At 55.1% G+C, this 13,008-nt stretch overlaps 1 protein-coding gene across 16 annotated transcripts in view; it reads right to left on the reverse strand.

Moving 5' to 3' along the window:
• Myt1l (myelin transcription factor 1 like) overlaps positions 1-13,008 on the reverse strand; it is a 382,656-nt gene that overhangs the window by 13,380 nt on the left and 356,268 nt on the right. For 15 of the 16 annotated variants that reach the window (XM_010629088.3, XM_010629085.2, XM_033756162.1 and 12 more), the window contains 3 exons: positions 12,716-12,778; positions 7,415-7,498; positions 6,091-6,312 (listed from right to left, as the gene is read on the reverse strand). In XM_010629088.3, the coding sequence (XP_010627390.1) occupies positions 6,091-6,312; positions 7,415-7,498; positions 12,716-12,778 (369 nt within the window). Of the gene's footprint in view, positions 1-827; positions 1,049-6,090; positions 6,313-7,414; positions 7,499-12,715; positions 12,779-13,008 lie in introns of those variants that run through there. The other variant, XM_010629097.3, reaches the window with a different exon arrangement.

A 13,008-nucleotide genomic window follows, 5' to 3' on the forward strand; every position in this document is an offset into this window, starting at 1 on the left:
ACTCAGGCCCTTGCGCTTGCGAGGCAGGCGGCAGAACCACTGAGCTAAATCCCCGGCCTCCAAGTGCCCCAGATTCCAAGTTTTGTGGTGATGAACTTGGGCTGGGCTGTCCGCGGGAGCTGTGTACGCCACCTCCGGAGGCTGAATGCTCAGCCCAGCCGGGTGGGGAAGGTGTTTTGTGCAGTGATTTCATTTCCAGTCAGTGGAGGAGATGAGCATGCAGGTGGGCCTGGCCTGATCTCTCAAATGGCCTTGAAAAGAGGCCAGTGTTTCCTGGGAGCTGCGGCCACTGTGGACAGGGCTGCTGGCCCGAGTCTGCATCCTGGGAAGGCGCCGTCCTGCTCCAGGCTGGAGCCCCTGCCAGGCCTCTCCGTGGGCTCTCACGGGTTCTGCCTGGAGGGCTCCTTATTTTCTTCTTTCTTTGGTAGTTTTCCTTCCCTCCTTCTCCATTTCTCTTAATTTCCTCAGAAACTCTTAGGAGCTGGTTATTATCCCTCTGGAATTGCTCATCTTTTGTGTTTAGAGACATATTTTATCCTTTTCACTGCTCTTTACAATGCATTGAAGACTTCTGTAGTTTGATCGTTTAACTCTCTAAATGACTTTTCAATTTATTTTTATTTATATTTCATTTATTTGAGGCAGGGTCTCACTATGTAACCAGGCTGGTTTCGAACTTGCAGTGATCCTTCTATCTCAGCCTCCTGAGTACTGGGGTTCCAGGCGTGCGCCACCACATTCAGCTCTCCATTTTATTTTATTTTATTTTTGGTACTGGGGATCGAACTGTGGACCCTGTGCTTTCGAGGAAGGCAGCAGAACAGCTCTCTCCATTAAACAAACAAACAAACAATTAGGAACACAATTACTTTTAATATGCTCTCTATTCTCTCTCTCTCTCTTTTTTGGGGGCTCATGACAATTTGTAGGTTTTAAAAGAGATTCTTTGCTTTTCCAGATGTCCGCCCCACGGCTGTCAGATACTTCCAGGGCCCCAGGGACAGGGGAGTGACAGGCAGATGGGAAAGTGCTTCAGGATCAGAGATTCCTGCAAAAAGAAAGTACAGTAGGGTCCCACCCTGGCGGGGGCTGGGCCAGAGGCTGGGCTGTCCTGGGCAGAGAAGCCCGACAGATGTGACCCATGGCTTCGAGCTTTTCCTGGGCCCTGGGGATTCACGGTGAGTGACAGATGCTGGCTGGAGCTCCCTTCCGAGTGCTGAGACACGGAGATGACATAAAGGAAACAGAGCAATGGTAGCGATCCCGGGCCCTGGCAGAGGTAGCCTCAAGTGCAGGATCAGTGCAGGGTGGACGTCAGACGGGTAGGGACACTGGCTTGCCAGGGGGACAGCTGGGCTCGGCTCGCCCTGGATTCTGTGGGGGAGGCGTCCCTGTGCGATGCCACTCTGGCCCCAGACCCTTGTGGACATCCCCGGCCTGGCACAGGGGCCGCTTTGTGGTTCTCGGGGTGCACGCCCCTGCTCAGCCTCATGTGCTAGCGGACAAATGTCGGCCAGTCTGGGCCTGGATCGTGCAGAAACACTGCTCTTCTCTCTGCTCCGGACGTGGCACCTGGTCAGCGGGGCACTGGGCTGTTGCTGAAGGGCTGCTGCCTAAAGTGGGTCCAGGGGTCCCCCTGGGGGCAGGGGCCTTGCAGCACCGCCTGCCACGTGGCTTGCTGGGTAGACGCATCACCCCCAAGTCAAGGAGGACCTTGGCTGCTGGAAGGCCTGCCTGTGGACCCCTCTCCCCTGCCCCACTTCCTGTGGGCTGAGACGCAGAGGCTGGGGGGAGAACTCATCATCTGGGCTGTGAAACCAAGGATGGAAACTAAACCCACCATGGGTCCAGAGGTCGCCTTGTGGCGTCCGTCCTCCCACCTCACTCTCCTGCTGGGCCCCAGGAGAAGCAGGAGGGCACCTCAGATAGGGGAGGAGGCCCTCGCCATAGCAGAGAGGACAAGGACCCTGTCTGTGCTGTCTGTAGACAGGGACACTTCTGCACAGTGGCCAAGGGCGGCGGTGTCCCCGGAGAGGACACCTTTCCTCCCCGAGACCAGCAGTGACGTGTCTGTGTCTGAGGCTGGGGCCCTGTGGGTATCCAGAGCTGGAGGTCCTGGAAGGACCAATCCACGACAAGGCTGTGGCCTGGTGGAGTCCAGCCCTTCTCCTCCGAGTCCACGCCCTCTCCCTGTGACTGCCACCATCCTCTATGAGGAGGACACACCAGGCCCGGGCAGCCTCGCAGGTTGTCCGTGTGCACTTAGGCCCGAGCTTTGGTGCTGGGATCCCAGGGCATGAGCAGCTCCCTTGGGACCACAGACCCTGCACCCCAATGCCCTCGCCTTGGTGACAGCCTTCGGATAAGGATGCACCTGCAGCTCCCGATGGGACCCTGCTCACTCCCGTGTACATCTCTGGGCTTTGGGTGGAAACAGCCCCAGGGACACCAGAGCCCTCCTCTCGTGTCCCCTGCCCTGTTCTGACTCCTGCGTGAGCCGCCTGGGCTGTGCCTGGGGCCTCCCCAGCCTGACCTTGGGTTCAGTTCAACCCTCGGATTAATAAAAAACAACTCACAAAGGAAGTTCCCAATGCGATGACTTAGCCCTGCCACAATCCCCTTAGGAAATATCAAGTAAAACAAACATTCTAAAACAGGCTCTGTCCTCATTTAATAGGCACGGAAGAGGAAGTGAAGATAAACGGATGATGTCAAGTGGCCCTGGCAGAAAGGGCTGACGAGGGTCTTGGAAGTGACTTAGAAGTACACGGATCCTGGTCGAGGCTGTGTGAGACGTGTGATTTACTTAGGAGGCTTTTTGGATTTTGGAATTAGAACCAGGAAGCTTTGATTCCGGAGAATCCCACTAAATCTACTAAATGAAGTAAGAATGGGAGAGACAGCCGAGGAGAGGGTTCCATGCAGTAAACATGGAGATGGCTCCCGAGACCCCAGGTGAGCCTCGGGGCCACTGCTGCTCCTGTCCCTCCTGGGGGAGGCACACAGAGCCTTGCACACTCAGACACACCTTCCCCATCTCCAGAGCATGCACGACATCGCCCCTGAGGCGGGTGCTGCGCAAACCATCGTTAGGTGTGCTGCTTCAGAGAAAGAAAGCACGCACGTGTGTTCAGCAGGGATGCAGTTCTCTCTGTGTGTTTTCAGTCCACGGTCCCCAAGTGGAGATCAGAGGCCCTCTATGCACGTGCACTGTGTACCAGTTCTGTCTCTGAGGAGTCTCCGGGCGGGGGAGGAGCTCAGTGGTAGAGCTTAATCCCCAGGACGAGAGAGAGAGAGAGAGAGAGAGAGAGAGAGAGAGAGAGAGAGAGAGAGAGAGAGAAGGAGGAGAGAGAGAGAGAGAGAGAGAGAGAGAGAGAGAGAGAGAGAGAGAGAGAGAGAGAAAGAGACAGAAAGAGAGACAGAGAGAGAGAGACAGAGACAGAGAGACTGGGTGTGGCGGCCAAAGCCTCTCATCCCAGCTGCTCAGCAGGCTGAAGCAGGAGGATTCAAATTTGAGTCCAGCCTGGACAATTTAGCCAGACCCTGTCTGGAGGGTGGGGAAGAAAAGAAAAGAAAAAGAAGAAAGAAAGAAAGCCTCCTCCCCCGTTTCCTCCCTGTAGCCTTTGGGCTCCTGCCCACACTGCCGCCTGCCCTGGTCCTCTTTCTGCAGAGCCGGCTTCGGTCTGCGGGCCCAATTCAGTTCAGACCCAGGACAGCTCTTCCCCCTTCCCTTCCTGCCCACCTTTCACCAAGCTGCCTGGACTTAGGCAAGGAGGGGCACTGCCACTGGGAGGAGCTGGGGGGGCTCCTGGGACCCTGGTGCAGCCCCCCCGCCGACCACAGGCTCTCTCCCTCCAGCACTTTGTGTCCTACTCCTTAACACAGGGCTGATTTATGGGGGTGCGGTGGTGCACACCTATAATTCCAGCACTCTGGGAGGCTGAGGCAGGAGGATCACAAGTTCAAGCCCAGTCTGGGCAACGTAGTGACTCAGCAGACCCTGCCTCAAAATAAAAAACCTGACCACCATGCAGCTAGGGCTCTGTGTGCTCCCCTCCTCCCTCTCCCCTCTCCCCTCTAATTCCTCTCCTCCTTCAGGCTGGAGCACACCTTCCTCTCCCCTCCTACATGCCCTCTCTGCCTCCCTACACCCTTTCTAGCTGCTCCTCCCTGCTCTTCCCCTCCGTCTTCTCAGGCTCCTCCCACAGGCCTCACCTCTGCCTCATTCTCCTTGACCCCGCTCGTCAGAACTTTGACCATCTCCGCTTGGTCTGGGCTCTGACCCCGCCCGAGCCCTCCAGGACGACCTGGTTGAGTTCCCAGGCCAATACACTCCCCATTTTGGAGCCTGACAGTTTTCTTTTTCAGTACTGCTGATTAAACCCAGGGCTTTCATGTTGGGCTATAGCTCCAACCCTTTTTAAAGTTTAGTTTTAATTTTTCATTTTTAAGATAGGATCTTGCTAGATTGCCCAGGCTGGCCTTGTACTTGGAGTCCTCCTGTCTCAGCCTCCCAGAGTGCTGGGATGACAGGCCTTCGCTCCCATACCCAGCTCTAACAGCAGTTTTCAACCCCCTCCTCGCCTGGCCTGCTCCACCAAGAGTCCTGTCTCCTCTTGGTGCCCCAGTCTCTGCTCTTTTGATGCCGCCTCCTTTAGGGCTCCTTCTGTGTCTTGGCCACTGCTTGCTCATCCCATCTCTGGTTCCGAGGGCCGAGGTCCAGGTGTGGCCAGGGGTGACCCCTTCCAGGTCCTTCCTTCCTCAGGACCCCGGGGCCAGCAGCACAGGGAGGCCCGATGATGCCCTCACGTAGGGAGAGTGTCCGCTTTCCCCACCTCTGCTCGGCTCCCCCTGGCAGGTGGATGTGGAGAAGAGTCTTGATCCTCTGGGCTCCCAGCCTCTGCTGGCACTCTGGGCTTGGCAGAGTGGCCCACTGGGGTTGGGGGTCATCACAAATGCCCTGGGCCTCTGTGGCCCCGAAAGGGGGTGTTAAAACCCTGGGGCCAGGCCGGGGAGCTCTGGCGCACAGACTGCTGGGGAAGAGTGGGGGGGCCAATGGCCTGGGCACCCCAGCCCAGGAGTGTGCCTACGCCCCAAGATCACATGGGTACATTCAGAGCTCATCTCAGCACACGCTGTATATGCGGCTGCCTTTGCAAAAACCACACAGAGGACGTAGGGGATTGACCCACAGCAGACCCCAAAGCAGGGGCATTCCTTTGCCCCTGGGGCAGTGGTGGGACAGAGAAGCTGGGGTCTACCCAGCTCCTCCAGACCCCAGTGCCCAAGCCATCCCAGGGGTGGAGGCAGGGTTGACCCCGCCCACATAGCACCCTGCATTTGCATCTTAACATCAAACCAATAAAAGCCAAGCAAGAGGGATGCAGTCCTTGGGGTGGGGCCTCCACAGCTGAGCTAGAACTTGGGAGTTCTGCTTTCCCCGGGGAAACAATTGTGGCCTTGACAGTGCCACCTGAGAAGACACACGGTCCTTACATGCGTCCCTTCCCAGCAGGACTTTCCAAGTTTCCGAACATTTCACCAAGACCTAAAGTTGTGAGGAAGGGGAAATTTAGACGAGGGAGGTTTGGCTTCACCTGTCAACAGTTCAAACCTAGTGTCCCTGCTTGGGTGTGGCCTCCTGCAGCACAGACTGCATGGGAATTTACAGATGCGGAAGGGGAACACTGCAAGGGCCCTGTGGCCTCAGAACCCCAGGGAAGCAGGCGGGGGTGTCTGGGGGAGCTGGCCGGCCCCGGGTGTCCCATGGGCAGAGAGCTCCACTCTGAGCAGAGAGCGAGGGGTCAGATCTCCCTGCTTGTACAGAAACGGGCCAGATGGCACCCATGCATGTGTGTGCACACACAACTTTTTCTTCTGAGCAGACAGGGCCACTCGCTTTGTAAAGGACTTGAGAAGTCCAGGAAGGAAAAGGACGTTCCATTTTTGTTCTTGAACCAATTTCTACCATCTGCATTATTCTCCCTGAGCTGGGATTTCTGCAATCATTAAAGAAAATCCCCCTTGAGAGTTCTGGGGCTCCAGAACTTGCCGCCCACTGGTCCTGTGCATGCCGGCCCGGGCACCCACCTGCGGTGTGTGAGGAAGCTGCCGCTGACATGGCCCGAGCCGTCGCAGCCCGGCGTGGGGCAGGACATGCCTTCCGTCTTCACTGACTTCCAGGAGAACTGGGAGCCGTTGAGGTACCCATCTTTCTGCCGCTTGGCCGCCAACGGGCACCCTGAGGCGCTGCGGTGGGAAGCGTACTTCCCTGTGATGTGGCCTTGACCGTCACAGCCGGGGACAGGACACCTGAGTGGAGACAAGACACAGGGCACACACTGCCTTTGTGTCCCCAGTGGGCCCCACCGCAGCCAGAGCATCCTGGTTGAAGGAGCAAAGGAACACGCGAGACTACTGGAGCAGAGAGGAGAAAGGAGAGGAAAAGTTGCCCAGAGATGCCACCTAGTGGTGCGGGGAGATATTTCACCCTGGCAGAAGGGTCCTGGGTGGCCCAGGGACAGCACCCAGCCATTTTTATTTTTTATTTTGAGACAAGGTTTCACTAAGTTGCTCAGGCTGGACACAAACATGGAATCCTCCTGCCTCAGCCTCCCAGAGTGCTGGGGATACAGGTGTGTGCCACTGTGCCTGGATTGCATTTCTTTTTAGATAGCAAAGTTTATTTTCTACAAAATCTGTATTTTCTATTTGTTTTGATATGTTTTATCTTAATAATGTATGCTTTAATTAAATTTTTTGTTTGAAGTAAAATTTGTCTCCACAGATATTGAGATGGAAATTTCAGGAAGACCCAACCAGCTCCTTCTTTCCTTTCAGCTTTATTTATTTAAATTTTTGGTACCAGGGATCAAACTCGGGCCCTTGAGCTCACAAGGCAGGTGGTGGAACCACTGAGCCTAATCCCCGGTCCCCTTTCAGTTTCTTAAGATAGGATCTTGCTACACAGCCCAGGCTGGACTTGAACTTTGGGTGATCCTCCTGCCTCAGCCTCTGGAGTACTGGGGTCACAGGTGTATATTGCCATGCCCTGCTCTTGCAGGACTTTTGAGACCCGGGTGTTGGTGTGCAGCAGACCTTTGCTGGACAGCAGGCTGCCCTGGGAGAGGCAGGGTGGAGCTGTTTTAGATGGCCTGCAGTAAGATGGTCACTTTGGGGATTTTGCTTTCTTCCATCTCACCCTCCCGTGAGTCTGCCTTCCCCGCGAGCTCTGTTATGGGAAGGAAGTTTCCTGTGACTCTGGCCATGTGAACGGCAGCTGGTGATACCCTGGGACTCCTGGGCTGTGGTCTACCTGGCCTCAGCAGATGCCCCTGTGCCCACGGGCTCTTCCTCTCTAGATGGCCCCCAGCAGCCCTGAGCACCTTGGCCTCGGCCTTGGTGGGCCCTGTACCTGATGGGCTCCTGGTCCTCCTTGTCTTCTTTACTCTGTGCTATCCGGATCCCGCTCTTCTTCGCTCTTGGGCACCCTGAAAGGCTGAAGGAGAGACACGTGTCAGAAACACCTCTCTGAGACTCAGGAAAAGTCTGTTTCCTGGCCAGGGATAGGGGTGAGGGAGGCCAAGTGAGCTCATTTCATTTTCTAATCTTTGGAGGGAATGGCCCCTTCCCGAGTGACTCTCGAGTCACCACCTCTCCCCCTGTGGGCACGCTTGTCCAGAACAGCCCCTGTCAATGCTGTCCCCCCACTCCTCACTTCTGAGCTGTCCCCAGAAGTGGCATGTGACCTCAGTGGCACATGGCTATGCCTCTGCGGGTCCATCTGCCAACCCTCAACCCTGCCCATGACATCGGGGCCGTTCCAGGAGGAGGCAGCCATGCACACGTGCACCTGTGTCCCAAGTCCTAGCCCAGGGCACTTCATGGAGCCTTGAGAGCTAGGTAGCTGCTGAAAACATTGCCGAATGGACACAGGAGCACGGGCGGCAGGGTGGCCGTGTCCTCCCCATGGCCTGGCACAGCAGGCCACCATGCTCTCCCTCAGTGTCCTGGCCACACAGGTCCAGGGACTTGGGGACTTGTCCCGAGCAACATTTTAACACAGGTGGGAAGTTCTCAGTGACTTGCTTCTTGCTGACTTTCATGCCTGATGAAAACAAGAGGCCTTTTTCTACCCCAGCCAAGACCCAGAATGTACGGACATGAGAAGACCAGTTCACTATCTTAAATTATTTTCTGCCTAAAAAAGGGAACATAAAAACCAGTTGTTTGGGCACAAGCTGTATTCTCACACTCTGGGAGGCTGAGGCAGGAGATATCTCAAGTTTGAACCCAGCCTGGGCTACTCAGCTACTTAGCAAGACCTTATCTCACAATAAAAAATAAAAAGGCTAGAGTGGAGCTCAGAGTGAAGGCCCTGGGTTCAGTACCCTATGTCAAAAAATGAGAACAAACAAAACAAAAGACACAGATGTGAAGATGGACCACACTGTGACCACCCGGGGGCATGGCCTGAGGTGGCATCTGTGCACCCCAAACAGACCGCCGAAAGGTCACCTCTGCCATTCAGAGTGGCCTAGGAGTGGCGAGTGTCTGAGGGAGAGGAGGTGAGGAGGAGATGGGCGAGGAGACTGCCTGGCCCCTCAGGGTCCAGACGGCAGCAGCGCGGGGCAGTAGCTCTGGTTCCCAGGTTCCCAGGTTCCCAGGAGCCGAGTCCTCAACCCTCCCCCGTCCAGCGCACCACTGACCCAGCCTGCCACCTCCTGCTGGAAGCTGACTCTGCGCTCTGCCCCCGCTGCAGCTGGCTTCTCAGAATGGGGCCCAGTCCTCTGCATTCAGGCGGGGTCTCCCTCACTCCAGGTGAGAGCACAATCACAGCTGCTGGAAACTTGAAGCTGCCTCTCCCTCCTCCCTCCCTTCTCCTCCTTCCCTTTCCTTTCTGCTTCCGTCTCCTCCTCCTCCTCCTCCTCCTTTTCCTTCTCATAGTGCTGACTCTGTGGTAGGAGCCCCAGGAGCTCCAGGAAAAGATTTCTCCTTATGCTGCATGGGCCATTGAGCCAGGTGTCTCCACTGTATCCCCAGGACCTGATGGTGCCTCCACTCGCTCACAGAAGGGCTTTGAGGTACCTGTGTGGACGCCCAGAGCATGAGGGAACTGAGCGGTGATGGGTCTGTCTGGCCACTGGAGGTGTGGATGTTGCATATCATGAAAGATCTAAAGGGCGCCTGGAAGGAGGATGCAGGAATCTATGCTCAGGCGAGCAGCATCTCTGTGCTCTTATTTCCTGTCATGCTGGAGGTCGTGAGCTGCTTGGAGGTCAGGCTGTGCACAGAGCTTCCTACGGGGTGGGTGCTCAGGAAACTCTGTCTTGTGCCATCTGAGGGGTGTAGTCGCTGGGTGAGATACTAGGGTGCGAAGACATCGCTTCTGCCCTGGAGCAGCAGCCCCTGGGCTCCGGGTCTCCTGGAGTTTGCAGGATCCTGTTACAAAGGCCAGCAATGGCTGGGGGCAGAGACTCAGGGAGGGGAGGACTCGGGAAGAAGCATGAGGGCGTGAAAACTGCCAGAGCAGGAAGGGAGTCCTGGTGAGGGTCCAAGAAGAGTCGCACAGGAGCGCTGGGAGAGCGTGATGTGCTGGAGACAGGGGGCTGGAGCACCATGGAAACCGTCCAGACACAAGGGAAAGCTGCAGTTGGGTCCTTGGATAGCCAGGGTGTCGCCCCCACTGTGGTCTTCAAGGGCCACTCCGGGCAGGCAGGCAGGTGTGCCGAGAGGCGGCTTTGCCACCAGACAACACAGGGCTCCGGGTCCATCCCTGACCCTGGAGGCTCAGATTCCTCCGAGTCGGACACGAATGGCTGACTGACAGCAGCAGGGGCGGAGGAATGCCCAGTTCCTGGAGCAGAGAGGGCAGTGCAGCCAAGGCACGAAGGCCACCTACGACCCCAGACAGGCCTCCCGCTGTGAGCAGGGGGGGCACAGTCTGGCACCAGGAGCTCTCAGGACCTGCTGTAGGCTCAGGGCCCTTTGCTGCCACCCAGTTCTTACTGTAGCCCACAGAGCCAGGAAAGATGCCCAAACTCAAACCTGAGTTGAATTGTGGCATCTTTGGGAGGAAAGGCAATGAAACATTAAGTAAAGTTAAAAAAAGTTTTCTGTATAATTTGCAGGGCAGCGAGTTTCTGGGAAGTCAGAAGATGAACAGGCCTGTGGCCACCAAAAGCCAAGGTTCTTATCTGACTGTTAGCTTCCATCTGTCTTCAGCAGCTGACTTGTGTTCAGAGAACAGCCTGCTTCACCGTGAGCCCCGGTCTAGCTTTCTGGGGTCCTTCGTCTAAGAACTAACTGAATGCAAATTTTTGTTTAATAAAATGTTTGACCGCATTTAAACCTCTGTGCGAGGGCAGTTGTCACTAGAACGCATGATATCACAACGTGCTCTTCTTTCTCTTCCCTAAAGCCTCTCTAGGGCTGTATGCAGAGCTCAGATTTGCCCAAACATAAACTGACTTTCCTGGAAAGGTCTGCTCAGCTTCATTTTAAACCTGTTATCCTTGAATCCCAAGCCTGTGCTGTATTAATACAGCCTGTTATAAGTGGAATGAATAAAAATGTTTAAACTCATGCCTGAGTTCAAATGATTTCAACCCACCTCTCCCAGATGAAAACAGTAGAAAAGCAGACATTCAGATCGGAAACAGCCAGGGAGCAGACACTTCAGTGGTGTGCATTAATAAAATGCTGGAGTTGTGACTATTTAAGCATTGAGACATTTCTAAGATAAGTTAAATAAAGAGTGACATAGAATGTGCCTGACTTCTCCTATTTTTGTTTTTGTGTTTTGGTACCAGGGCTTGAACTCTGGTCCTTATGCTTGCAAGGCAGGTGGCAGAACCACTGAGCTAAATCCCCAGCCCGTTTTCTTTTGTTTTTGTTTTTGTTTTGAGCTTCTCCTATTTAACTGGAGTGTTTTTTTAAAACTTTCATCAAACCTAAACCAGTCTGTTGACCTTGGAAATCCTTTGGAATGACCTCATGGGTCCTCTCTGCAACCTGCGCTGTCTGTCCTATGTCTGGGGACATCTTGTGGCCAGGAGAGAGGATCATCTGGAGGCTGGGGTGCTGCTTGGTGCCCCGAGTGCACAGGACCGGCCCACAGTCCCCAGGCATGAGTGGCTACAGTGTGGAGAAGAGCAGGAGGTATTGTGCTGGCCTGGGGGACCCCATGAGCTCGGGGCCTTGGTGGCCCTGGGTGCCGTCACAGCTGGTTCTTTTCAGACATGCACGGGCTTAGCAGGGCTTTGAGCACAGAAACACAGGTGCAGCTGGATCTTCAGGAGGGTTGCCCTGTGAGTCCTGCCCTGCATCCAGCCCGGCTGGCAGGGGCATCCCCACCCTGACAGCCCCTGGAGCTGGTCAGTCACATGATGCTGTGATCATGTGATCTCGTGATGCTCCGGCTGTGCAATGAGCTGGCCTGGGGCAGCAGGAGGTGACTGATCTCTGACACTTGCTGTGGCTGTCCTAATCGACTTCCCTCCCTCTTTCCTTCCTTCTTTTTTTCTCCCTTCCTTCTTTTCTCCCTCCCTCCTTCTCCTTCCTGTGTTTGAAGCACAAGTGCTCCTCTACTTCTGCACACCTTCTGCACACACACATTGCAGTGTTGCAGTGTGAGCTCTAGAGGCAGGAAAGGCCCCGCACTCCAGACCTTAGCTCAGGGATGGGCTGGGTGCGGTTGTATCTCACAGGAGGCTGCGTTGGCTGAGTTCCCTGACATTCCTGCCCTGACTCTGATATTGCTGTTGGCCCTGACTCAACACGACACTGGCCATGTCACGTGATCCCAGGTAGTACTTTCACCATGGGGTGGACAGTGCACTGACAGAGTCTGTCCTCTGCCTGGACTTGAGCCAGGCTCCTCTGATCCTGGCCTGACCTTGGGCTCCCCTCTGTCCGGGCAGAGTCCAGGGTGAGTGAGAATCCCACTGCGTCAGTGTGAGGAAAACCCCACCTCGGCACCCACAGCCCTGACCTCCCTCACCTGGCCTGACTGCAGTAATGCCACCGACATGTCCCATCGTGTCCTCAGCCCCAGTGCCTCCTTAGTGACTTCACATAGCTGTGAATCCCCAGTAGTCCAGGGTAGAAGCCGATGGCCAGTGTCCACCCACAGGACCCTGCTGTAGTGGCCTGAATCCCCTTTGCCATGTTTAATGATATTTGGGTGAATCTTTTTCTACAGCTCCTGTCAACTCTCAAACATAGACAGGCATCAGCACACTGTTCCCTGGCTGCAATGTGGATGCTTTGTGATTGCCTATGCCTGGTCTCTATGGCATTATTTTAGGCTCTGGAAAGTGCAACACTTCTGCAGCACCTAGTTCAGCAGATCCCTGCTCACGTTAACTGTTCAGCTCTGTAGTTTGAATCTTGATGTTTATGAGATTAGCTCTCTGCGCCTGAGGATGCTGGTCTCCCAGGGACTTTTCTCAGAGATTGTATAACACAGGAGAGTAGGATCTTTCTCCTTTACTCCTTCTCCTTGAAAAGCAGCCTGCTGCAGAACTGGAAATGTTTCTCTGTGGAGCTACAGGCTTAGGGCTAAGACCTTCAGGGACAGACAGCTTCATGGCCCTACGAGTCCAGATCTTCAATTTTACCACTGCAGCCAAGCTGAGCCTACCCCAGAGTCTGGGTTTGGAGCTGCCACCCAGGGAGAGACTGTGTCAGAGGGGAAGATCATGCTCCGACATACCTCCGGTGAGAAGCATAGTTGCCGGTGATGTGTCCTGAACCGTCACAGCCAGGAGTGGGGCACCTGCAGGGAAGAATGCAAATTGGATGACGGACTCGAGTGAAATCCAACCCAAGAACAATGAACTTCTCATCTAACCAAAAAGTAAATCTTTATTCCTCAATCTCCCCATGGAAAGGCAGACTTGAGCTGGGAGCGCCCAGCCTAATGTCCCCACATCCAAACCTTCTACTCACAACCCTTTCTTTCCAAGTGCAGGGACTTTTCCAGGAGGAGCATGGTTCATGCCTGCC

The sequence above is a fragment of the Fukomys damarensis genome, unplaced genomic scaffold (genome assembly GCF_012274545.1).
Source record: "Fukomys damarensis isolate Sample0158 unplaced genomic scaffold, DMR_v1.0_HiC HiC_scaffold_25, whole genome shotgun sequence".
Lineage (NCBI taxonomy): Eukaryota > Metazoa > Chordata > Mammalia > Rodentia > Bathyergidae > Fukomys > Fukomys damarensis.